Genomic DNA, 24,817 nt, shown 5'->3' with positions numbered 1-24,817 from the left:
GTAAAAGGAGAGAAAAATATGCCCAACGTTTTGGTCCAGCTGCTACTGTCTGAAGAAGCCTCATGCAAACAAATCCTGAGAGATGGCTCAGGGATCATGGTCAAGTCCTCTGAGTTCACAGCATTGAAGTTGTCCTGAGTACTTTGTAGTTCAAAATTAATCTTTGGGTGGTGTTTGTCATCTTAACGGTATTATCACAATCCAGGTGGAATTGTTATTGTTTATTATCCATCATCTCTTTGGAGACTTTACAGGTCAATGCTAGGAATGGTCATGGTTCACTACAAAAAACTTAAACATTTTAAATGTCACATACAGCAGGTCTTGGAGAGGTTAAAGGACTCTTGTAACAGGAAGGCCACTTAGCCCCAAAACAACAACATAGAAACTATATTAATTAAAACACTGCTTGGCCCATTAGCTCTAACTTCTTAGTGGCTAACTCTTACATCTTAGTTTAACCCATTTCTATTAATCTGAATATCGCCACATGGCAGTGGCTTACTGGCAAAGATTCAGCATGTCTGACTCTGGCAGCAGCTCCATGGCTGTTCCGACTCTGCTTTCCTTGTTTCAGCATTCAGCCTAGCTTTTCCTGCCTACCTAAGATCTGTCCTATGAACAGGCCAACGCAGTTTCTTTATTCATTAACCAATGAAAGCAACACATAGCCAGAAGGACCTCCCACACCAGACTCTGGAAAGGAGAGAGGAAGAGATGCCATGGAGATGCAGAATGAGTCAGATATAGAGAATGGGTGAGAGCTAAAAGCTAGGTAGAACACAGATAAATAAAAATATGGGTTAAGTTATAATAGCTGCTGGGACAAGTCTAAGCTAAGACTGAGCTTTCATAGCTACAAGTCTCAATGTCATTATTTGGGAGCTGGCTGGTAGGAAAAAGACAGAAAAAGACTCGTTACACAAGTGCCCCTCTCTCCTGTTCCTATGCACGCATACCTCGCACAAAGATGATAAAAGATTTTAAAGTAGAACATATGAAAACAAATGGTTGTGTCTATACATCAGTAAAGCTTTATTAGTGAAGTAGGTAGTTAGCCAGATTAGGCCCTATGTCTGACTGTGAACAATGTATTCAGTATGGTTGTCTACAACAAAGAAGGAATTACTTTGTTTGTACCGCTAATGTGGCAGGCAGAAAATACATTTCACCCCTGAACCTTCTAGTATGATTCAAGACCTAAATGTTTAATTTTATTTCATTCTCATCAATTAAAATTTAAATAATCAATTTGACTAATGGTTATCATATTAGGCAATGTGATTTTAGAACAATCTTATGGCTTCAAATACTTAATAAAAACATATCTAAAATGTATGTTTTCTTTATATATATGTCTATGTACCTGAAAGTATGTGCCCAGTGACCAAAAGGAGGTATTGATCCCCTGAAGCTAGATTTTACAGGTAGTTGTAAGCAACCAACATGAGTGAAGGAACCAAATTTAAGTCCTCTGAGAAAACACACACTCCTGACCTATCTCTCCATCATCTGAATTTCTAGTTAATATTATCCCGAATAAAGTATCTTGGAGAATCATTTGGCCCCATTTTCAAAACATTATGTAAGTGGGCAGGAAAAGAAACTTTGCAATGAAACGCCATAAAGAAACTGCTCTGTGCAGTCAATATTCTTACAACTGTGTGTGTGTGTGGGGGGGGGGGATTTCAGTCTTCAACCTCACCCGCAAAGAATGTGTTTTGTGAGGACATTCCACCAACCCTAGGAAACTGTTCTCAAGGAGCACTTTGGGTTTCTTTGCAAGATTCAAGAATTATCTCTCATCTTCTAATTGAGTAAGATAATTTACCATTAAAAGAATTAAAAATTACCCATAATTATAAGGGATTCTCTTTTTTCAAACAGCTAAGTAAAAGAAAACATCCAATCTTTAACATAACATGTTCAATATAGAAAAACTTCTAGGTTGATATTATTGTAGCAAAGTTTTCTTGAAATTAAATTGATTTTAAAAGCTTAAATTACTGACATTAAAGAGATCTTGGGTTTCCTAAGTTTTATGAAGTTTTTATATATATGTATGAGGTGAGTGTTAAAATCACAGCTGCCGTTTTCCCCTCCCCAGATCACAGTCGATGGGACCTTCCCCCTAGGTTGTTTCTTCCTACGGTCCTTTGGAAAAGCCCACAAGATACATCAGAACCACAATGCTAATGGGACCATGATAAAACTAGGGTCTCTTGAAAACTTACTCAGTGCATGCATCACGGCTAGGAAACCCACATGCAGCCTCAGCTCCTGGTGTAGTGGTTAAAACCCAAAAGCTGACCATAGCCCTGTGGTTTCATAAAACTACCTGTAACACCATGCCCTAGGGCTTGTGGGGCCTGAACAGAAGCCATGGGTGGAAGATTTCCGGGTATCCTGCATCAGCAAGATGCTTCAAGTGTATGTTAGCTATGACATCCCCTTAACCCCAACGCCCCCCCCCCCCCAGGAAAAAGTCTAGAAAATGAAGCATTCCAATCCACTGTGAAGGTAGATAACCAGTAGCCACACCTCCAAACTGGGAGAGAGGATAAAATGTTTCTTTTGATGCTTAAGGACTTGACTGAAAAAGGAACCCAACCTGGAATACTCCTCAAGGGCAGCAGAATCAAAAACCTCCCAGCGGGGGTGGGGGAGTGGGGGTAGAAGGATGACAATGGACACCCACTGTGCCACAGCACCAAGTGTTTGGTACTCAAAAAGGCTGCTACTGCAATTGTGTAACCCTATGTAGACATTGTAATCATGTAGCCATGTGTAGACATTGTAATCATGTAGCCACGTGTAGACATTGTAATCATGTAGCCACGTGCAGCCTCTTGATTAAGAGGGTTCCTGTGACATTTGCTAATACGGAAGACCCCAGGGTTAAAGCTGGAGTAAACAGCTGTTAGCACACAAGGGCAAAATCTTCCCCAGAGGAATGACGGGTGGGGAAAAAACGACATCTGATTTTTGAACACGAGTGGAAAGTTAGGACTGAAGAGCAAAGCCACCAGATACACAGTATCTACTTCTTAGATCTAGCCCCAGAAATGCTCTAGAACCAGTTAGTAAGAGATGAAGAGCCTCTCCGTTTTCCTTCAATAAAGGCATGTATATATACATATGTATTCCTAAATATAGCCTGTTGGGTCCATATACTGTCACTTGTATGTATGTTTTTAGGACTAACCACTTGGAAACAGACAACCAACTGGTGTACACTTCCCTGGTGGTGTGACCCTTTCCCAAGCCCAGCCTCACCAGTAGCTCAAAATTCTTTGTGTAGGGTTGAGGACTTGTGGGCTTTTCTCCATCCAGTTTGGTATGTTTAATGGTGTTACCCTTTGCTCACGTTTGGTCAGCCATGTTGGTGAGATTTTTAAGAGCACAGCTTCTTTTTATTAGCACCTCAACATGTGGTATGGCATCAGAACTTGGATAGGTGTCACACGGGAGGTCGTCAGAGTCCCAAGAAAACTCCCCGAGCTCTGTAACGTTGGCAGCAGTTTCTGGAGCCCAAACAATACACCTAGTGGGGACAGCTGACTGGCTTCCCCCTCTGTTGCCCCAGATGGGGGGTTTGAACTTCCAGACTGTAGAAAAAGCTTGATTACTGTGCCTTCGCCTTTGCTACTGTTTCAGTGGAGGCCAGGAGGCCCAGAGGTTCTGCTACTGTTTTAGCAGAGGCCACTAAGCTCAGAGGTTAGGAACCTCTTACAGATGTTTCTTTGTGGAAACAGTCAGCAGCTCCTCTGACCTGTCAAATTTGCTACTTTAGGGGTAGATATTTAGCTCTTGGTGAACCTGTGGGCACAAAGCAGACAATAGGGGAAACGTCACAGCTAGAATCTTCCAGTTAATCTGTATTTATAGTGGGGTGGGGAAGGGTGGATATTTAGTGCCCAGTGAACCTGTGGGCACACAGCACAGAGAACAGGGGAAATGTTCCGGCTAATCTCTACACAGATCACATGCAGAGAACAGCTACATCTTGCTGGAATCAGTTCTATCCTTATGTAATATGGATCCTAAGGGTCTCAGTCCAGAAATCAGGCTTGGTGCCAGGCACCCTTACCCCCTGAGCTGTTCATGCTTTAACAAAACATGCTTCACATGTGGGCAGTTCCATCAGTGTGGAAACTGGGTTCTACTCAGTGTTGATATGGGGCTCTCCTTGCCCCCGTTATACCTGTGAAACTCGGTTCTTGTGAAGTCTGACCTGGAGACAACAGCTTAACCAGATTTCTAGGGCTGCCTGGCACACTGAGCCCATGGTCCTTTACGGAGCTAGGCTGGCTTTCTACCTTTCCAGAACACTGGTATCTAGGAAGAAGGTGTGTAACTAGCAACAGGGAGGCTACCACCTGTGTGAGCTGGCAGGCGACTGTGGGGCCATTAACGTCTTAGAGCCATCTGGTACCCGAAACCCAGGGGCTGGGTGGTTCAACTCTTTACCTCTAGATCCTTTATTGTTCCAGTTGAAGAGGCAGAAAGATTGGAGAGGGAAACACCCAGCTCAAGCCCTCAGGAGAGGACTCCTTTCTGCTGCCCAATCAGATAGCCATTTCCGTATCACCTGACGGCTACTGTGCTCCCTCCCCTGCTTACAGACAAGTTCCTGTTGCCGAGGGAGGCTCTTTGGGGCAACTGGCCATGCCCACTGGCTGAAGGCTCCCAGAAAGCTAGCATGTTTCCTCCTTCTTAGTTTTCTTTCCCTGGGCTCCAAGGTTATCTTCCTCTGCCCAGTCTCCACTGTAAATGGGGAAGGTCACCTCCAGTTATTGAGGGCTTGGGGGGGGAGGCAAGAACAAACCTGTGTTTTCTTGCAAGGTGCCACAGGGAGGCTGTTTTTGCTGAAGAGATATTCTCAAAAGGGAAGGAAGGCTGTGGGAACAGGTTGTTTCCCATATGTGAGAGATAGAGAGAGCTTGTTAGGGGCAATCTGAGATCTGGGTACATGCCCAGGAGTGGAATAGTTGGGGCATCTGATAGTTGCAGCAATGCGTTATGATGAAAATATCTGACATTCTGAGAGACTAGAAATTTTGTTGGAACTCACAGCCAGAGTTAATAATACACACCAGGGTCATTTAAGACTCAAGACTGCTAGCCTACTGGGTACTCAGTCCTTTCTGTTTAGCCTGCCTTTAAGAAACGATGTAACAAGCTGCTTTACTGGCCTTGGATTTCCCTGTAATCAGCTTTTACAACCTAAGCTAATACATAGCTGTAATCTTCCAGTGTATTCTCTGGTGCCTGTGGTCCAGACATGTGTGTGTGTACATTTTTTCCCTTTTTAAATCGATTTTTACTGAGCTCTGCATTTTTCTGCTTCCCTCCCTCACCCCTTTTTTTGTTTTTGTTTTTTAAGACAAAGTTTCTCTGTAGCCTGTCTTGGAACTAGCTCTTGTAACCAGGCTGGCCTTGAACTCATAGAGACCAGCCTGCCTCTGCCTCCCAAGCTTTGGGATTAAAGGCGACTGCCACCACCTCCAGGTGTGTTTGTGTGTGTTAACGCTAGAAACAGCAAATAGGCTGAGAAGTGACCTTATAAAAAGGAATAATCAGGGGGCTGGAGAGATGGTTCAGAGGTTATGAGCATTGGCTGCTCTTTCAGAGGTCCTGAGTTCAAACACCAGCAACCATGTGGTGCCTTATAATCATCTTGAAATTTTCAGGCAAGTGGATCTAGAAAAAAACATATTGAGTGAGGTAACCCAGACCCCGAAAGACAAATATAATATGTACTCACTTGTAAGTGGCTTTTAAACATAAAGCAAAGAAAAACCAGCTTACATTTCACCTCTCCAGAGAACCTAGACAACAAAGAGAACCCTAAGACAGACATATATGGATCTAATCTACATAGGAAGGAGAAAAAAAAACCAAAATCTCCTGAGTAAATTGGGAATATGGAGGCCATGGGAGAGTGTAAAAGGGGAGAGGGGAGGAAGAAAGGGGAGTGGAGAACAATGTATAACTCAATAAAAACAATATAAAAAAGGGGGGGGGGCTAGAGAGATGGCTCAGAGTTTAAGAGTACTGGCTGTTCTTTCAGAGGTCCTGAGTTCAATTCCCAGCAACCACACGGTGGCTTACAACCATCTGTAATGAGATCTGGTGCCCTCTTCTGGCCAGCAGGCATACATGCAGGCAGAACACTATACATCATAAATAAATAACTCTTTAAAAAAGGAAGAAAATTAAAATGGTAGCAACCACTTTGGAAAGAATTCTTAGCCTAGCTTGGGTATCATGAGTGGGAATGATTAAAGGACATCAATGATTAATATAAAATAATCAGAGCCGGGACACCTGAAGTTCATGTGAAAACAACTGACAGCTCAGAAGAGAAAAGGAAGGGGCTGCAGAAGAGACTGCTGTTGAGACAGGGTCTCCTGTGGAAGAGACTGCTGTGGAGACAGGGTCTCCTGTAGAACTTACCACACAGCCGGAGCTGGAGACCGACCTCCTAAGGACTGTGACTACCTGGGGTAGCTGGCTCAGGGGTGGGACTCAACGCTACTGAGCTACACCCTCAGCCCCAAGGAATCTTCCTTTTAGCTAAATGCCAATAAACAGGAGACAAGGAATGAGAAAATCCACCAATTTGTAATTATTACATAAAAACCAAGGCATAAAAACTTATACCAAAAATGTGAGAAACTCTGTCTCAAAAAAACAAAACAAAAAGAAAGAAAGAAAAGATAATATGGTTTGTCATAGCTTTTAACACCATGATAGTCTGGCGAGGGTGAAGACCAACACTAACCCAAAGCAAAGATGGAAGAAAATCTAAAGCTCGCCCCACAACCTTTCTTATTCTGATTCACGTACTAGCAAAATGGCAATTTTAATGCTTTAACATCATTTATGTATCCTTTCACAAGAATGCTTTTACATGAGAATCTCATGCGTATCAAATAAAAGACACGAGTGAATCGCGTCCTCGTTTTCAGTGCTCGCTCCTTTAGCAGAGCCTTGTTAGACAGCTGAGCAGACGCAGCGCCTGAGAACAGAAGGGTGTGTCTGTGTGTCCGTCTGTGTTGCACACACACGAGTGTCTGGGACCCAGAGCGGGCTGCAGGTATCTCTATTGCTCTCTGCCATTACTGTCTTGAGGTCGCGTGTCTCTGTGGGTCAGAAGCTTGCTGGTTCAGCCAGATTGGTCAGTCAGAGAGCTCTCAGGCTCCGCCTGCCTCTGCTCTGCAATTCTGGGTTACAGGCACGGGCACCATATTCAGCTTTGTTTATTTTCATTTTTTTGAGACAGGGTTTCTTGGTGTAATAGTTCTGGCCATTCTGGAACTCACTTTATAGACCAGGTTGCCCTTGAACCCACAGAGATCCACCTGCCTCTGTGTCCCGAGTGCTGGGATTAAAGGCATATTCACTAGAAGCCCTGGCAGCTATATTTAATATATGTGCTTCAGATTCAAACTCAGTTCCCAAACTTGCTGAGCAAATGCTCACACTCACCAAGCGAACTTCCAGTATTGAGAAATCTATCTATTTATCATCTATCTATCTATCTATCTATCTATCTATCTATCCATCTATCTATCAAGGTTGGGTGCCCTCATCCCCTTTCTCTCTCTCTATAACTTCCTGGCTTCTCGCAAACTCACCATGTGGAACAGGCTGGCCTGGAACTCACTGAGATTCAACTGTTTCCACCTCCGGAGCGCCGGGATTAAAGGCGGGTGCCAGCACACTCAGGTGAAAGATGACTCTAATTCAAGATCTCCTCTCCACTTAGATACATGATGAGCTTACAGGTTGCACAACAAAGGCTGCACGCGTTGAAGAAAACCAGGAGCTAAGGATCAGCAAAGAAGGGAATGTCCAGTCCCAGAGACCAACTCAGAGGCTAAAAACCACGAAACTGATGGGCATGTTTGTGCTTACAGTCCCAACCAAAGTCTGAAGCTGAGCAGCACAGCAAGAGGGACAAGTGAATGCCACTAGATACGGGGCTTTAGTCAAAGGAGGAAAGAGGAATTGGTGAGGGAACTACTTTAACCAGGAGGAGGACGTTGTAACACCAAGGTCAAATACGGCAAAGTCAAACACGGACCTGAATGTCGCGACAACCGAATGATTTCTTTCAGCCTTGAAACTCCTACCACATCTTCTGGGATAGGGACCTGCCCAAGCCTGCCTAGCAGAGGAGGCTTTAGTTGAAAGCTAAACACACACCCATGCCCGTCTTTAGACAAGGAATGCACGTGCGGTAGACACAGAACTGCCATAGCCAGCCTAGAACCGAGGGACGCTCGGAACCTTTGACACTGACAGGGTTATGTATTCACCAGCAGTTTTATCTACGATCACAGGGAACACAAATTTAAAGGAAAGGAAGCACCTGAAATTTCTTTTTTACTTCTTTTATGTGTGTGTGAATGTTCTGTATACAAGTGTGTATGTGCACCACAAGCAGGCCTGGTGCCCAGGGAGATCAGAAGAGGAGGCTGAACCCTCTGGAAATGGAGTCACACATGGGTGTCGGAAACCGAGATGGGGTCCTCCACAGGGGCAAATGTTCTTAATTGCTGAGCCATCTCTCCAGTCCTCAAAGAAGTGTCAACAACAAGACATCGAAATCAGCACAGCAGTACAAACTCAAACACTCTTTTTCTGAGGAGTGTGAGGGGCAGGACCCAGAGCCTTGTACACAGGCCAGAGCTCTATCTACTGCAGAGATCTTCCCCTTCCCCATCTCCTACGTCAGAGTGGTGCAGCCACAGGACAATCATTCATTTGTTTATCTAGTATGCCAGGTCTGCGGGGCAGAGGGGCCAGAGCGGACAAGTTTCCCAGTGTTCACTTGCCAGCAGGTGCAGCTCTGTCCCTATTTATGACATAAAGCTGTCCCCCTGACAGCTAATGTATCAAAACACCCCTTATCGTTCACTTGAGCTGCCACTGTGCCGATTAGTGTTTGAATAGCAGGGTGGATTTTTTTTTCTCTCTCTAACTTTTTAACTCGTGATTAACACCACAAGGAGAGGATACTTTGGCTCTAAACCCAGGCTCTTGACTGCCCCTTAGATAAAGCTCCAAGGCCTCAACCCACTCAAGGGAGGCCACGTATTTCACGTTAGCATTGGTGATCCAGTACAGACTCTGGCTCCTCTAGAGTTGGCAAGGACGGGACAAGTCCACTGTCTCTATCCAGGACACTGGCCCAAGAGCCACGTCGTGACGAAAGGTACTTAAGAGTCTTGAAGGAAGAAGTTTTGCCTCACAGACTTTATACTTTTAGAATTAGATAGAGTAGTACACAAATATTAATTTGAGTTTAATGTCAGCTCTTGGGTATATTAAATTAGCAGGTTACCACCAAAATGACAATTCTCTATAGACTTTTAGTAAGGAAAATAAGCATGTATCTTTAGGGAAAGTGCCTAACCACACTGCCTCTTTATTGGGAAATTTATGGGCTCATGATTTCTGTGATGTTATGGGATCCAATTTTTTAACTATTTCCTGCAGAGGCTCAAACTGAATGAAAATAATCTTCATACTCCCAAGCATATTATGTGACATCCTTTTCCTTACGCCAGCAGTTTCCTTGGCACCATTAAACTTGAGGTTCTCTTTCCTGCTCATAAAAGTCCCATTCTATTACCTTGTCTTCTTAGGAAAATACAGGCCGTGCTCCCTGCCTCCCCCTTAGAAACCAGCAGAGCGCTAGGAACCTTCACAGGCTAAAGCACTGAAGGATTTTTGTAAGGACAGGATGACAGCAGACCACGCCATGAGTGTAAGCCCTGCAGGATGCTGACAGAGCTGGACACTTGCAGTCCTCCACTCAGGGCCGTTCTTTAGGGTTTCTGAACGACAGTGCACACCTATAAACCCAGCAGAGGCAGGTGGATGTCTCTGAGTTCCAGGATAGAAAGGATACATAGAGATACTCTGTCTCAGAAACAAACCAACCAAACAAAAAAGTTCTCCTCTAAGATAAAAATAATTTGGAAAGAAGGGAAAAGTGTAATTTTTCTATTTACACAAATGGATTATTCTATCCCCATTAAATGTAACATTATAGACTTAAAAGAATTAAAGGTAGTCAAGTGGTTATTCTCTCCTTGATATTAAGGTGGGCATTACTAGCTCTATCGTTACATGTTTCCTTGTCACTGACATAAACAAACAAACAAAAATCAAAGAAAATAGCTAACACTGAAAATCAGGAAAATCCACGACAGCACTGTATCTGTCATTCAGTGGTCCACCTTAAGTTTGATATACATAGTAGATAGCTTACAAACAGGACCATCTGAGCATTTCTGGCACTCTCCACTCAACACATGCCAAATTTAGAAGAGGCCAAATCATTCCACTTGGCACCTAACCTCCCCAAAGATACTTGCTGAAGAGATCTGTCCCCAATAAACAGACTCCGGAGAGAGCTAAGAACGAGAGGTACAGCTGTCCCCAGCTTCCTCGTATCACTAGAGTCCATGTTAATTAAATGCTTTCTAAAAACCCTGCAAGCAAAGCTAGGAAAGTGATGTTGAAATCATACTTGATAGCTCCAATATATAAAAGAGAAACCTTTTGACAATACGGGGAGGGGGGGATCCAATTCAGAACCCCATGCTTGCTAAGAGCCCCCCAACTGCCAGGAGAATTGTCAACACCGAGGCACACATGATATAAAGTTCCAGGAATCAGAAAGTAGGTGTCCACATAGGAACTCAGCTAAGTGAAGCGTGAGTGAGAGCCTGGGCAGACACCCGTCCTCACGCCAGACAGTCTTGGCTTCCCCGTGTTAATAACCGCATCCTACCAGAGCTGACAGGCACTCCTTTTTTGGGAACGACTTCTGAGTTGAGCTTCCAAGACTGAAGAAGAACACCTATATCTCTAGTTGGTTAACCTCTTGATTTTTCCTCAGATAAACTATGTGTCTTCCTGTAGACTTGTCTACAAACAAAGGGACACCAGCCAACTGCCAGTAAGATATTCATTCCTGTGAGCCAAGGAAGGAGTCAGCTCCTCTTCCTTACACTTGTGCAGAAGTTACTAAGGCATGTGATGGTTTAGTCCCCTGCAGAGCTAGGTGTGGCCATCTGAGCACTCCAGGGAAGAACTGCATAACTTAAACATTGAGTGTTCATATTACGGCTCACGGGTAGGGGCAATGTCTTGTCTTAGTTAGGGACTCTCATACTCCGCTCAAACATCGTCAAAAGGAGGAAGGCTAGTGAATGAAGTTAGTCAAACAGCTTCAACCAAAGGCCGTCAGTTTTGTCTTCCAAGTTTCCAGTCAGTCCCAGCCTCTACCCATGGTTACACTGCAGCAAAAGGCACACCATTTCCTTCTCAAATAGTTCCAAACGGATCTCTGGACGATAAGCAATCTTTTGAAAACAGAAGCATACTATTCTGGTCAGAAAAGTCAAAACTGCTTAATAGCCTCAAGTTTCCAGCCAATCAGGACGCTACCTAGTGTAAATTCAAGAAGTCAGACACTCAGGGGGAAACTCTGCCTCTCAGGTAAAATACTGAAAACTCGTTGTCAGCGCCCCCCCCACCCCCCCATAAAAAGTATTCTCTTCAAGCAGAGAGTGGAAGACCAAGGGCTTGTACAGGGAATGGAGAACGGCATGCTAAATTTGTGAGAAGCTTTTTCCTTAGCTGGCAGTGCCAAGTGTCAAGAAGCCCAAGACCGCCTGCCCTTGGTTATGGCTATGTGTGTTTAGTGCCATTTCACACTGCCAGGAAGGATTAGTAAACTAAGTAAACAAATCCACCTAAAATAACTTTGAGATCAAATGAATTCAGCTCAGCGTGTTGTGAGCATCTACTAGCAGCAAGGCACTGGGTTATGTGTTCATAAACACAGACAGAGCTGACCCAGCGACTTTACCATCAAGAAGGAAAAGAGATCCAAACAATTATGCAGAGTGGTTATAGGATGGGAGGAGAAGGCATTGGCTAAATCTTATCGTTTTCACACGGAATGCAGACCCAGAAAACGGTGCTAATTGGAAGGATGGATTGAGGGTGCTGGCTGGTTCCCACAATACAGACCCATTAGAGGTTGCCAACTATGGCAGTAACCACGTCATCTGTCAGTACCATGCCTTTGCAAAGATTTGTTATGCCCCTGTCATTGTCTAAGGGTCTGTACTTCCCTTACTGAGCGAGGTGAAAGATACACATTCCAGCTGAAGAAAAAGACTTATAAACTGAAAAAAGAGAAATTCCCATGGAGAAGGAGAAGGGAATGGGTGAACCAGACAGAGGATTCCAGGAAGGGAAAGGAGAAAGAAACAAGGGGTGGGAATTACTGGCAGTTAGGGAACCAGCAGTATGGTGACCTCAGGGCAGAGTGGGAGGAGCTGGTTGACTGGAAATGCCTGCTGGGACCCACTTGGAGCCCCCCTCATTGGCAGGTGAAAGGAGGACTATGCTTGGTGCTTACTCAGCTGAGGGTGCCTTGAAATAGGCAGGTGGGGAGGGAGGCAAAGCTTGGGAATCACAGCAGACACCAAGGACACAAGTAGTGTAAGAGGTGACAGGACAGGCTGAGATTTCAGAGATTACTATGTTTACAAAGGTGGAGACGGAATAGGAGTCTCTCACACACACTCCATTATGTAAAAAAAAAAAGTGTGCTAATACGCTTCCATTAAAAAAAAAAACCCTGTGGAATAGGCACATATATGACACACACATATCTCGGGAAGGCGTGGGTAAAGGAGAAGGCACCAGACAGAGGTGAAAAGGAGAACTGGACCTCTGGCAGATTGGATCTCATGAACGTCATACAAAACAGCTAGTCAGAGGATATGTACTTCCTCCCCACTTCCCCCCCAAGCACACAGAGAAGAGCCAGGGTAAAGGGACAAATGGCTGAGAACCTGGTGGCCAGGTTCTCCCAGCATCCCTCACAGTCCCTACCAGTTACAGGGTGTGGCTGGCAGAACCTGCCCTCTACCCAGAATTCTTCCCTATACTATGAAGCCATTTCTGTTACCAGTCTCTCTTTTACCTTTTGAACTCCTGGCGGCAGCACCTGGTTCTCATCCTCTCCCATCTTTCCCCTCCCCCTCTCTTGACCTGGCTCAAGGACACATCCACTCTGGACTCTCCCAGATGCTCCTGCCTCTACTCTTCCTTTTAGCTGCACAACCTTTCTCCTCCACCATACCTAGGAACAGTCATGTCCTTCCTTTTTCTTCCTTCCTTTCTTTCTTTTTTTAATCATTCAGTTTGGCTATATGTTTATTTATTTTATTTTTTAACCTTTGAGACAGGATCTTACTATGTAACTCTGGCTGGCCTGGAGCTAGAAAGATCTGCCTGCCTCTGCCTCCTGGGTGCTGAGATTAGAGGTGTGTACCACCACACCCACAAAAGGATTTAAAGACGCCAGATTCCCTATTTCCTAACTGTGGGGCTGTGGCTAAATTAACCTCCTTTAGCTTCTGTCCTTATTTTCATAGATGGAGATAGTACTGGCTAATTCCAGGAAACAGTGATTACAATAATCCTATGCAGAGCATGGGCAGAATTAGTCAAAACTAACAGCTATTTCATTACCAGCAGACTTTTTGGATGAGAACACATTTCCATAAACTGTTTCTATTGTACAGTGCTCTTTCTTACTGACACCCTTCTGAACACTCTCCATTAGGTATCTGTTCCCACAATCCCAGCTGAACACAGGATTTATCTGCATCTCTTTTAGGTGGACGTTTTTCTTTGTCCTTAAATATCACCAACTTAATTAATTTAAAGGCACGCATTGAGAAGACTAAATACCCACCAGGTGCCACCGCACCGCGCAAACACATCTGCTGTGGCTATCCTTGAGGAACTGACAACCCCAGCGAGACAAACAGGTGTGACCTTCAAGTAACCATGGCCCAGATTTGGCACGAGAGATGGAAAGACCGGCAGCTAAGAGCCCAGTCCCGTCTATGCATCTGCTGATATGATATGCAGTCACATGGTGGGGTTACTCTCAGGCATTTTCTTAGCTATGTGGGCTCCTGTGGCAAATCCATTATTATGGCATAGCCCCAGTGTGAGTGCTCCCCAGCAGTGGTCAGTCTCAGAAGCCCTACTGCATGTTGGGCCAGCTACATCCTTTTGAGAGCATCACCAAACAAAAGTTTCTTTGTTATACATTGAGATGAATAATTACCAACCATTTTCATGTGAGAATCTGCTCCTCCCACCCCCAAGCTGGAGTTCTATGTGTCTGTGGGGGCTTTGGGGTGGGGTGGGGGTAGGCAGCTGGAGTTTAGAAAATATTTTGGTTAAAGGCAGGGCACAGTGAACATCATTCCGAGATTAAAGCGTGAGTGTATTCTTCGAGGCAAATGAAGGTTGGAGAGCCAGAGGAAAAGGCATTTCACTTTATAAATGGTACTGTGGAATGAAAGAGTGGCACGGGGGATGCTTAAAACCACCCACGTAATTAATTACTCAAGTATTTCTCCCTAGCACAGTTGGGTCTTGAGGGAAACATCAATGTTAGTCTGTAGCGAAACAACAGGAAAACTAAGAGTCATTTCTGAAGAAGCTGTGATTGACGCTGTAAAACGCTACATATACGCATCTGGGGGGGGATGATTGCATATTTTAGCAAGCATGTCTTGTATCTATACCACAGAAAGGCGTACACTTTATTCACCCATTATCTACCCACGGTGGAAGCTCCAGGCTCCACACCACAGTTGAATGAAGGCTGGATTAAGAAGCTAATCTAAGGCTATATATAGACAGCAACACCAATTTTAATCCCCGCCCTCTCCACCCTCCCCTCCCTAGTTCCATAAATCGCCAAACCCGAGTTACAAAGACAGGCAACTCTCTCACAGCAAAGATAGCCCACACCCCAACGAAGTATTAGTGCAAGCGTAATTTGCTTCTGAATATCCTTAACAAACACCACAGGTCCCGGTTCTACCGCTTCCAGAGGCCCAGAGATATGACAGACAAGTAGTGGGGAGGCCGAGGTTTGCAAAAAGAAAATTGTCTTCTCCGAGCCTCTCTCCCCATCACAAGCTCACCTCGCTGGCGCGGGCCTCCCTGAGGATCGCCACGCACGAGACCATGTGCACCCGCCACTTCCACCGCGTGGCCAGCTCGCGGCTCGCCCGCGGTCCCCGGGGCTCCTGGGACGGCCAAACGTAGCGAGGTCGGGGTCTTCCTCGCCAGGCACCGATACACGGCACGTGCAGGAATGATGGCGCGGCGCGGGGGCTTCTCTATCAAGAGGAAGGCAACCGCCCCAGGAGGCACATGCTTCCTCCAGGCTCCAGCCCGGTGGGAGCCCCTGGCCGGGAGGAGGCTTCCACTCTTTCCACCCCTAGGCTCCCGCCACCCCACCTGGCCACCTCTTACCTGTCCAAGGAGGGAGCGACGACGCGCGAGACCGGTGGCTGCGGCGGATCCTGCAGCAGCAGTGGCGGTGGCGGCGGCTGAGGCAGACAATGGAGGAGTGAAGGACAGACACATTGACACAGACACACGGAACCCGGTCTAGCTCCGCCTCCCGGCCCGGCCCCGCCCCGGCCCCGCCCCTCGCCAGAACTGCATCACTCTAGGGGCAGCGTGTCTAGCGGCATCCCGATGCCACTGCGCATCCCTACAGAAAGCCACTGCCAGGCAGCGAGGTACCTGATGGAGAGTTCAAGGAACACTGTGTTCCGGTACTTCTTAATAGGTCAGCCTGAGGTAGAAAACCTAGGCAATAAATTGAACCCCCCTCCGGATGTCTCCTTTTGGTTTGGACCTCGTGAGCTGCTCCAATTGGAGTCTCTTGCTGCGCTTGCAGCTCGTCCTCCCGGCCGGGCCAATGAGGCGCGGGGGCGGTGCTTGCGGAGAGCGCCTGCCCGGCTCGCCCGAGCTCGCCGCACCCGCCAGCCCCCCAGCCGCTGGACCCTGGCGAGCGCCTCTTCGCTGGGCTGCTGCCCCGGCCTCGAGTTGCCTGGCTGTGGAGACTTCCACGACGCACACATACATCTTTCGCTTTTAAAAACCTTAGCAAAGGAATAGAATAAGCTTCAAGCTGGCGGGAACGATGGGTCACATAAAGAAAGGCGAGCTGACCCAGGAAGAAAAGGAACTGCTGGAAGTGATCGGGAAAGGTACGGGTGCAGGGCTAGTACCCGGGTGCTGTGCACCTGGTCACGGGGTGTGGAGGAGCTTGGGGGCGCGCTCAAGGCCCGGGGGACCTTGAACAACTTGCGATTCGGAAAAGAAAGCTGGGGGCCGATTGCACAGGGGAGGGGAATATAGGAGGCAGAAGCATTGCCGTAATCAGATCGAGGCTTAGATCTCTGAATCAGCTTTTTGGAAATGGACAGACTGCCACTACCCCTCTGGGACTGTAACGCGCGGCTGTGAGGGGCTTGTCTCCGCGTGTGCATGCTTGCCACAGTCAGTCAAGACCACAGTGGCCTGGTAATTCGAGGCGCTCAGGCTGGTTGTCTAAAGGGCCCTTTCGACTTCCGGAGGCGAAGGATCTGGATCCCTTGCGGATCCCCGCCCCTGCTGGGGGTGGAGGGAGCTCTCAGCTAGAAGGGTTCTTTATAAGGGCACAGAACTCGGTCTGAATGTGCCGCCTTGAGCTTTCTGCATCCAGGGCCTCTGTAGCCCGGGCCGGTGCAGGAACCCGCAGGAAAAGCCAGGAGGTGGGCGAGATTTTCACTGCCGCCTTTGGTCGGGTGTTGCACGTTTGAGATCTGTGTGCTTCTTGGCGCTTGCTTTCCCTTTTACTTTGTGGATTCGAGTCCCGCCTCCGCCGTGCAGCTTGTAGGAAGGAAGCTACCTAGACCAACCAGAAGCCTTGTTTCCCCCACTCGTCTCCGAGTGGACATCCTAGACAAGTTCCCAGCCGCATTCCGTTACCTGTCAGGTGTCACCGGCTGATCACGTGCACTGTCTCTTTGCTGAGATGAGGGGGCTGCAGACGTGACTAACGCGCATGCTTTAAGTTCAAGAATTAAACATATGACCTCGAAATCCAGAGAAGCCGGACAATTGTAACACGGGGCCCCTGGGTTTACAGTTTACGTAGCCAAATCCAATCCAGAATCACAGATAGTAAGGTCAATGCATTCTTTCTAAGAAGAGAATGAAAAGAGAAAACTCTACAGGTGATTAGGAACTGATCTCGCATGTAAATCAGTCATGACTAGATTTTCAGGGTAATCGATATTTGCCGGAAATCTCCGAGCTCTGGGGTTGGATTTTCATTCTGTGAACTGCATGATTCTCAAAGGACTTCTGGCTTCCTGTGACGTCTCTGCGTTTCTGGGATTTAGCTGAGTGAACAGGAACTCCAGCTACGTGCCGGGTACTGTGCCCACCAAAAATAAAAGAGGACAGAGCGCATAATCCACCAGGGATGTTAATTCTGGTTTTAATCAGGCCAAAGGTATCACATGTTCACTTGAAAGTGAAAGCCACTGAGCAGCTGGAGAAAATATGGTCTGAAGGGGGAGGTGAAAGTTCTCGGATGTGCTCAGAGGTGTGAAAGGGTTTCTTCAAAGCCTGCATCCAACAGAAACAGCCTGCCAGTCACTTGTCTTCTTGGGCCACCTCATGCTCAAGGTTTGTGAGTGCACAGATGCTCGTGTTCGCTGGCTTAATTTTTCTAAGCCAGCGAGTGCAGAACCAAGGAAATTTTAGTGAGTTGTCCTTCTGAGCACATGTCATGGACTTGCACATTTAATCTACAAGAGCTAAAGGTTTGTGTTTTGTTTTTCTGAAAACATCAGGATGCATCATGGAATGGTCATTAACTATGTGTCTGGCTTAGATTGTTTGTTTTTGTCCATTTGACACAAGCTAGAACTGTCTAGGAAGAGGAACCTCAATTGAGAAAATACCTCGAACAGGTTACAAATCTGTGCCAGCATTTTCTGGATTAATGATTGATATGGGAGGGCCCAGCCCACTGGGGCCAGTGCCACTTTTGAGAAACTGGTCCTGGGTTTTAAAAGAAAGCAGTGTGAACCATTGGGAGCAAGCCAGTAAGCAGCACCCCTCCATGGCCTCTGTATCAGCTCCTGCCACCAGGTTCCTGCCTGGACAGAGTGTTCCTCCCTCCCTGAGTTGCTTTGGTAACAGTGTTTTATCACAGCAATAGAAAGCTAAGTAGGACACCATGGCAGTCCAGATCCCAACACCGCCACCATTGTTTCCTGTGGCCTTCTGCAAGTGGCAAGTTCTGCGGGTGTGTGTAATAATCCCTACCTCATACACTGTTGTAAGGATTAAGTGAGTTAGTACAGGTAACATGTCAACCACACCCTGCTGCCTGTGGTTTGGGGAAATATTTTCCCTTCATCGAGAAGGAAACTGCAGAGGGAGAACCTTAAGAAACCTTGTGGAAATAAACTGTTTCAGAGTGCATGCGATAGCAGAGATAGTAGAAGTGTCTTGATTAAAAAAATACATTTTTAAGACGTGTGTGTGTGTGTGTGCGTGCTATAGAGTGCAGGTATTTTGCAGGCCAAATGGTCTCAGATCCTCTGGAGCTGGAGTTACAGGGGGCTGTGAGCCACCAGATGTGGATTTTGTGGGTGCTGGGAACTGAACTCCAGTCTTCAGCAAGTGCAGTGTGTACTCCTAACTGTGGGCTGACTTTCCAGCCTCCAGTTGTCCAAGTATAAATATTTTTATAGCTTTATATATGATGATATCAGTTTATATCTCTATTTTCTTTAAGGGTTAGGGCACTTGTGATAAAATTCTTTCTGAGCAGACTAGACACCCCGAGTTTGGTTCCTGGAAACCACATAAAGATGGAGGTGAACTGTGGTCTCCGTGGGTGTCCTCTGACCTCCACACATGTGTGTTGTGTGTGTTCTGACAACTAAAGCTTGCCTGGAGTTCAGAGGGTGGAGCTAGCCACTAGTTAATCATAGAGGCCAGACAGTGGTCGCACACACCTTTAATCCCAGCACTTGGCATCTCACACTTTTGATCCTTCGGGAGACTCAAATCTTTGATCCCAGCATGTAGAAGGCTCACGTCTATAGTGATATTTCATTTGTATTTTTATGAATTTTTATTTTATTTTATTTTTTGGTTTTTCGAGACAGGGTTTCTCTGTGGCTTTGGAGCCTGTCCTGGAACTAGCTCTGTAGACCAGGCTGGTCTCAAACTCACAGAGATCCGCCTGCCTCTGCCTCCCGAGTGCTGGGATTAAAGGCGTGCGCCACCACCGCCCGGCCATTTGTATTTTTAATAAATAAAGCTTGCCTAAAGATCAGAGAGTAAAACAGCCTCACTGGTCAGCCGTATAGACCACGCAGTGGTGACACACACCTTTAATCCCAGTAGCCACACTAGTTTGCCATAGAAACCAGGCGGTAGTGGTGCTCGCCTTTAATCCCAGCCCTAGAGAGGAAGATAAGACAGGAGGGGACAGCTCTCAGACACAGTCTCATTTCTACAATTCCTGGAGGCAGAATTGCCATTTTGGACTGAGGTAGAGGTAAGAGCCAGTGGCTGGCTATTTTGCATTTCTGACCTTCAGGTTGAAGCCTGATATCTGTCTCTATTTATTAAATATATCTATTAATCATGCTACACATGCCTTTAATCCCAGCACTAGCAAGGTGGATGTTGGAATGTAAGGCGGGTGGACACTGGATCGCCACCCATTCAGTCTGAGGTTTTGTAGAGATACAGGATCCCCCCACCCCCACCCCCGTGCCCAGTTTGGCCTGAGATTTTGTAGAGGTAAGAAGTCTCTGGTGGCTGGCTGCTCTGCCTCACTGATCTTTCAGCTTCCAACCTGATATCTGACTCCTGCTTTTTATTTATTTAGGTTTTTGTTTAATAAGATTAATTAGGATTAGACATTATATGTATGTGCATGCACCCTCCACATACATCATACAGTTAAGCTGTTTGAGATATCTCCACATAATTTTACTTATAGATAAGCATTATAGCATGCTATATATAAACATCATAGCATGTTATAAGCATCCAATGTTTAACTGGATATAGATGCTGTCACGTATCCGTTTTGGTAGTCTGGGGTGGTGGATTAGTGGTTAAGAGCACTTATTGTGCTTGTAGACCTGGGTTCTGTCCCCACTTGTTTCCCAAGCTTCTGTAACTCCAGGTCCAGGGGATCTAGTGCCATCTTCTGGCCTCTGACACCAGGCAGATTTGTGATACATATACATACATGCAGGCAAAATGCTCTACACATAAATATTTTTTTTCTTTGAGACAGTGTTTCTCTGTGTAGCCCTGGCAATTCTGGAACTCACTAAGTAGACCAACATGGCCTTGAACTCAGAAGTCTTCCTGCTTCTGCCTGCTGAGTGTTGGCATTAAAGGTGTGTGCCACAACTGCCTGGCTAAATATTTTTTTCAAACTGTATCTTTTGACATCTACTAAATAGTTACTCAAATCTATACATACCTAAGGCCTAGCCATGGGGTAGAGCTCTTGCCCCACATATGTTAACTAGGACCTCAAAATAATAATAATTGCCCTGAATGTAAAATAAGAAGAGCATGCAGGGGCTGGAAAGGTGGCTCAGCAGTTAACACTGCTGGCTGCTCTTCCAGAGAAGACCAGGTTCCATTCCCAGCATCCACATGCTGGCTCACAGTCACCTCTACCTCCAGGCGCATGGGATCGGATGCTTTCCTCTGGACTCTGTGGGTACCAGGCAGACATGTGTACATGTATGTGTCTGCATGGGTGGAATATAATATGTATTTGTTCTCTGCCCTCATTTCCTGGCACACAGTTCTTAAAGCCCTCTCCCCCTTCTACAGTGACAGGAGTTCTTGGTTCATCTTTTATTCTGATACCTCTTGGCATTTTCTACGTGACAGGCATGTCCCTGTTTATTAGTTGCTGTTCGGTGGGCTCCTAGAAAGCTCTACAGCATGGATTGGTCTTTGGAAAGACCAAGCCACAACTACAAGCTTGGAACTTTCAGCTTCTTGTTCCCATCCACTTCAGGAGCAGGAGAGGGGTGGAAGACTGAGCTAATAATTGATCGTATCTATGCATCAAAGCCTCAAAAATATTTCTGAAATACCAGGTGGAGAAAGTGTTCAGACTGCTGGAAGATGGGCTGCCCGAAGAGGGTTCTGTGCCTCCTCCCATATACCATGTCTTAGTCATCTAGACCAGTGGTTCTGAATGTTTCCAATGCTGCAACCCCTTAATACAGTTCCCAACCATGAAGGTGTTTTCATTATTCCTTCATAACTGTATTTTGCTGCTGTTATGAGTCATAATGTAAAAATCTGATATAGAGGGTATCTGATACATGACCCCTATGAAGGGGTCATTACATCCCCCAAGGAGTCGAGACCCACAGGTGAGACCACGGATCCACACCTGTTATAATTAACGGGAAAATGTGAGATTGGTGTTTCCTTGAGTCCTGTGTGTCATCAAAGCTGAGGGAGACATCTCATGGATGTCTGCTGGAGAACTGCTCTGGGTGTGTGTGTGTGTGTGTGTGTGTGTGTGTGTGTGTGTGTGTGGTGGCAGGGATGGGGGAGTCTCTGGTGTCATAAATAAAGTCTTGAGCTTACTGAGTGAGAGTTTATCAGGAGAATATCCTCCCCGCCTTATGCTGTACAGCTTGCCTACTATCTCTGTAGGCTGTTGGCCACTGGGCAAACATTTTGTACATTAGAAGCCTGTTCTCTACTGAGATCCATCCTGTCCTTAACATGTGCCTGGCTGTGAGATGCTTCCAGTTCCTGTAGTGTTCTCTTTTACTCCACGATCATATCCTGACCAGGAAGAAACTGACTTCCGTGGGAGTCTACTGGAGCACCTTCCCCAGTGCACACGGGGTGAAGGACTTTTTATTCTCCATCTTCTTGAGCCTGTTTGAGAAAGTCCCTGGTTGGAAGCTACAGGCTGGGCTGAAGTTGAAAGTAGAAGCCGTCCACAGGCTCCAGAGTATCTTCCTCTTGGGTGTGTGCACACATGCAGGGAAAGCTTTGGGTGACATTATCAGGAACATTGTCCACCTCCTTTGAGATAGGGTCTCTCTGTGCCTGCAGCTCACCAATTAGGTCAGATTGGCTAGCATGTACTGCAACAAATGTCTCCTTTTCCTTAGCCACTCAGCCAGTGATACCAACTGCCCTCAGGGGAAGTAAAAGCAAACAGAGCATTTACAGAAATAGCCGTCACACTCCAGGGTCCTGTAGATCATTCTGTTGACATTTTCCCAACACACCCAGTGGCATCTCTGCTTCTCCTGCACTGATGAGGAGCCCTCAGGGGATCTGTCTACAAATCATACCATGGGAAAGAAACTGGTGTTTGGTCTGCACCCCACTTTTCCTCAGTTGGGGTGCTCCTGCCTTTGTTCTCCTTTTAGAGGGGAGGCAGAGCTCATCCTCACACTCTGAGGACATTCAGTCTCATTGTTCTCTTCCAGTCAGGCCTGGAAATTATTGGACAGAACGAGTGGCTGTCATGGGTTAACGCTGATAATATTGACAGTCTCTTCTGCAGCCACTTTCTGTCATGTTGCGCACAAAACTGGAAAAACCTGATCATTCTGACCCAACTCCAGCTGGTTTCCAGATTTGCAGAGGACTGACTTCAGATTTGAATGCAATCTTTTACAGCATGGGAAACTGAATACTGACCAGAGGTTTCCAAACCAAGCCTTCTCTTAAAAACCAGCCCTCGTGAACAAGACCCAGTGCAGACAGATGATACAATACCGGCTGTATCTTGAGTTCTAAGCATAACACAGATGAGATTGTCAGTTCGGAGTGGTGATTTGGATTAGATCTTCTTTAGGGTTTGCCTCGGCATTAACTCCTATGCCGAGCAGTTATAGTAGGACTGCCAAAAAGAAAATGGGGCCAAGGTGATATCATTTAAGGTCAATGAAAGTAAAACCTAGATGAAACTGTGTGAGCGTGCATGAAACTGCTTCTCTGGAGAAATGCTTATGAGGCAAGCAGGATGTGGCTGGGTGCTTACGTCTTAGCACCCGAACTGACAAGCCTAGTCTTACAGACAGCCCTTGGCTTTCCCCCTCTCTCCCGAGAGAGGAGCTCATGGTTCACCTCCTTTTTCTTCTTCTTTTTTTAAAGGTACCGTCCAAGAAGCTGGAACACTGTTATCTAGTAAGAACGTTCATGTCAACTGTTTGGATGAGGTAAAATGAATGCAGTGTTTTTCTTCCTGAGAGGATGAATGACATAGGCATTGGGGACAGCTACGAGGGTCTGAGTTCAGATGGCCAGCACCGTGTGAAAACCAGACATGGCGGTACACACCCGTTACCCCAGCACTGGTGTGGGAAACGGAGGGCGGAAACAGGGTGTCTAGAGCTCACTGGCCAGCAGTCAGTCTAGCCAAAACAGCGAATAAGGTGGAAAGCAACAGAGTGAGACACCTGACATCAACTTCTAGCTTGGCAAACACACACACACACACACACACACACACACACACACACACACACTGGGTAGTGCAAAAATCTTTCAATAGAAGTTGTTTTGAAGCATTGTGTGCTCAGGTTATATTACTTAAATCAAGATAAGAGACAATGAAAACATGACCAGTCTTATGGGCAATCTAATAAGTACAAACTAAGCCCAAATTGTAACCTCCTTCTCTCTCCCTTCTTCATCTTTTTCTTCGTTTTAACTTTATTGTTGTTGTTTTTGAGATAGAATCTTAATACTCTAAGTCCCCTGCTACCCTTTGAACTCTTAGGCCTCCTGCCTTGGTTTCCCAAGCTCTGGGACACAGGAATGCAATTAAAGGTGTTTGTAATCACATCTGTCTCCAAATAATCTCTCTCTCTTGAGACAGGGTCTTCGTATTCAGCACTGACTGGCCTGGAACTAGCTATGTAGACCAGTCTGACCTTTAATTCACAGAGATCCACCTGCCTCTGTTTCCCAAATACTGGAATTAAAGGCAATTGTACCACCACACCCAACTTTTATCATTTTTTTAAAAAAATGTGGGAACATGATGTTTTATATGCTAATAGATCATATATATTATACTATTTTACAAAATAAATTTCATATAACATTAAACAAGTTTAGGAAATGCAATGTGCTAGATTTAAAAATAAAAAATAATCAAATTAGTGAAATGCCTGCCTACCTTGTAATGTTTTTAACTCAATAATTCTTAAATTCTTAAAAGGAGACAACCTTTCCTGTCGAATGGAAGACAAGAACCTCCTACACAACTGATAAAAAGTCAAAATCACCCACAGAGATCATAGTTTGCTTAAAGACATCTCAAGGATAGACATTCAAAACAACAAACTCTTTACTTCAGACCAGACCGTTTACGTTCGTGAGCTGAGCTGCACTGTACCCACACACCTCATAAGATCATAGAGCCATTTCATTAGCAAGAAGGAATGTTTTCCCTTTGTGTTTTTTTGAGACAGGGTCCCAGTCCATAGCCTTGGCTGGCCTGGAACTTCTATAGCGACTTCTCGGCCTCTGCTGGATTAAAGGCACACATTGTTATGCCCAGTTGAAAGAAAATTCTTTATGACCAAATAATTTAAGTAAACTACCTCATATATTTTTACTAAATCTTGAAATGTTTAATCTTTAAGTTTTGTTTTAAATTATACTTTTGTGGCAATGTTACTCAAAAAAAGCTATGGAATTACATATATTCATTATAAGTTTCAAATTGAAGTTATTAGGAATGTATCAAACATAGCACACTGATAAAAATACAGAGTGTAACTACAGAAGATAGGCAAGGCTCGGTGCCTTGGTCATACAGCAGCCATGGGCACACGATTGCAAAGCCTGTCAAAAA

General features: G+C 45.7%; 2 protein-coding genes across 3 annotated transcripts in view; one reads left to right on the top strand and one right to left on the bottom strand.

Moving 5' to 3' along the window:
* Bzw2 (basic leucine zipper and W2 domains 2) overlaps nt 1-15,535 on the bottom strand; it is a 56,393-nt gene extending 40,858 nt beyond the window's left edge. Inside the window, exon 1 of one of the 2 annotated variants that reach the window (XM_041658585.1) lies at nt 15,388-15,535. The gene's annotated coding sequence lies outside the window, so the exon portion shown is untranslated. Of the gene's footprint in view, nt 1-7,643; nt 7,663-15,387 lie in introns of those variants that run through there. The other variant, XM_041658584.1, reaches the window with a different exon arrangement.
* Nucleotides 15,536-15,913: 378 nt separating this feature from the next.
* Nucleotides 15,914-24,817, top strand: part of Ankmy2 (ankyrin repeat and MYND domain containing 2) — a 45,591-nt gene continuing 36,687 nt past the window's right edge. The window contains exons 1-2 of the mRNA XM_041658640.1: nt 15,914-16,133; nt 23,107-23,171. Of these exons, the coding sequence (XP_041514574.1) occupies nt 16,067-16,133; nt 23,107-23,171 (132 nt within the window). The 5' untranslated portion in view covers nt 15,914-16,066. The remainder of the gene's footprint in view (nt 16,134-23,106; nt 23,172-24,817) is intronic.

Source organism: Microtus oregoni, unplaced genomic scaffold, assembly GCF_018167655.1.
Source record: "Microtus oregoni isolate MIOR12 unplaced genomic scaffold, Mior012 000009F_ref0000495, whole genome shotgun sequence".
Taxonomy (NCBI): domain Eukaryota; kingdom Metazoa; phylum Chordata; class Mammalia; order Rodentia; family Cricetidae; genus Microtus; species Microtus oregoni.
Note: the sequence above shows the minus strand (reverse complement) of the source record. Positions and strands in the feature narration are given on the sequence as shown.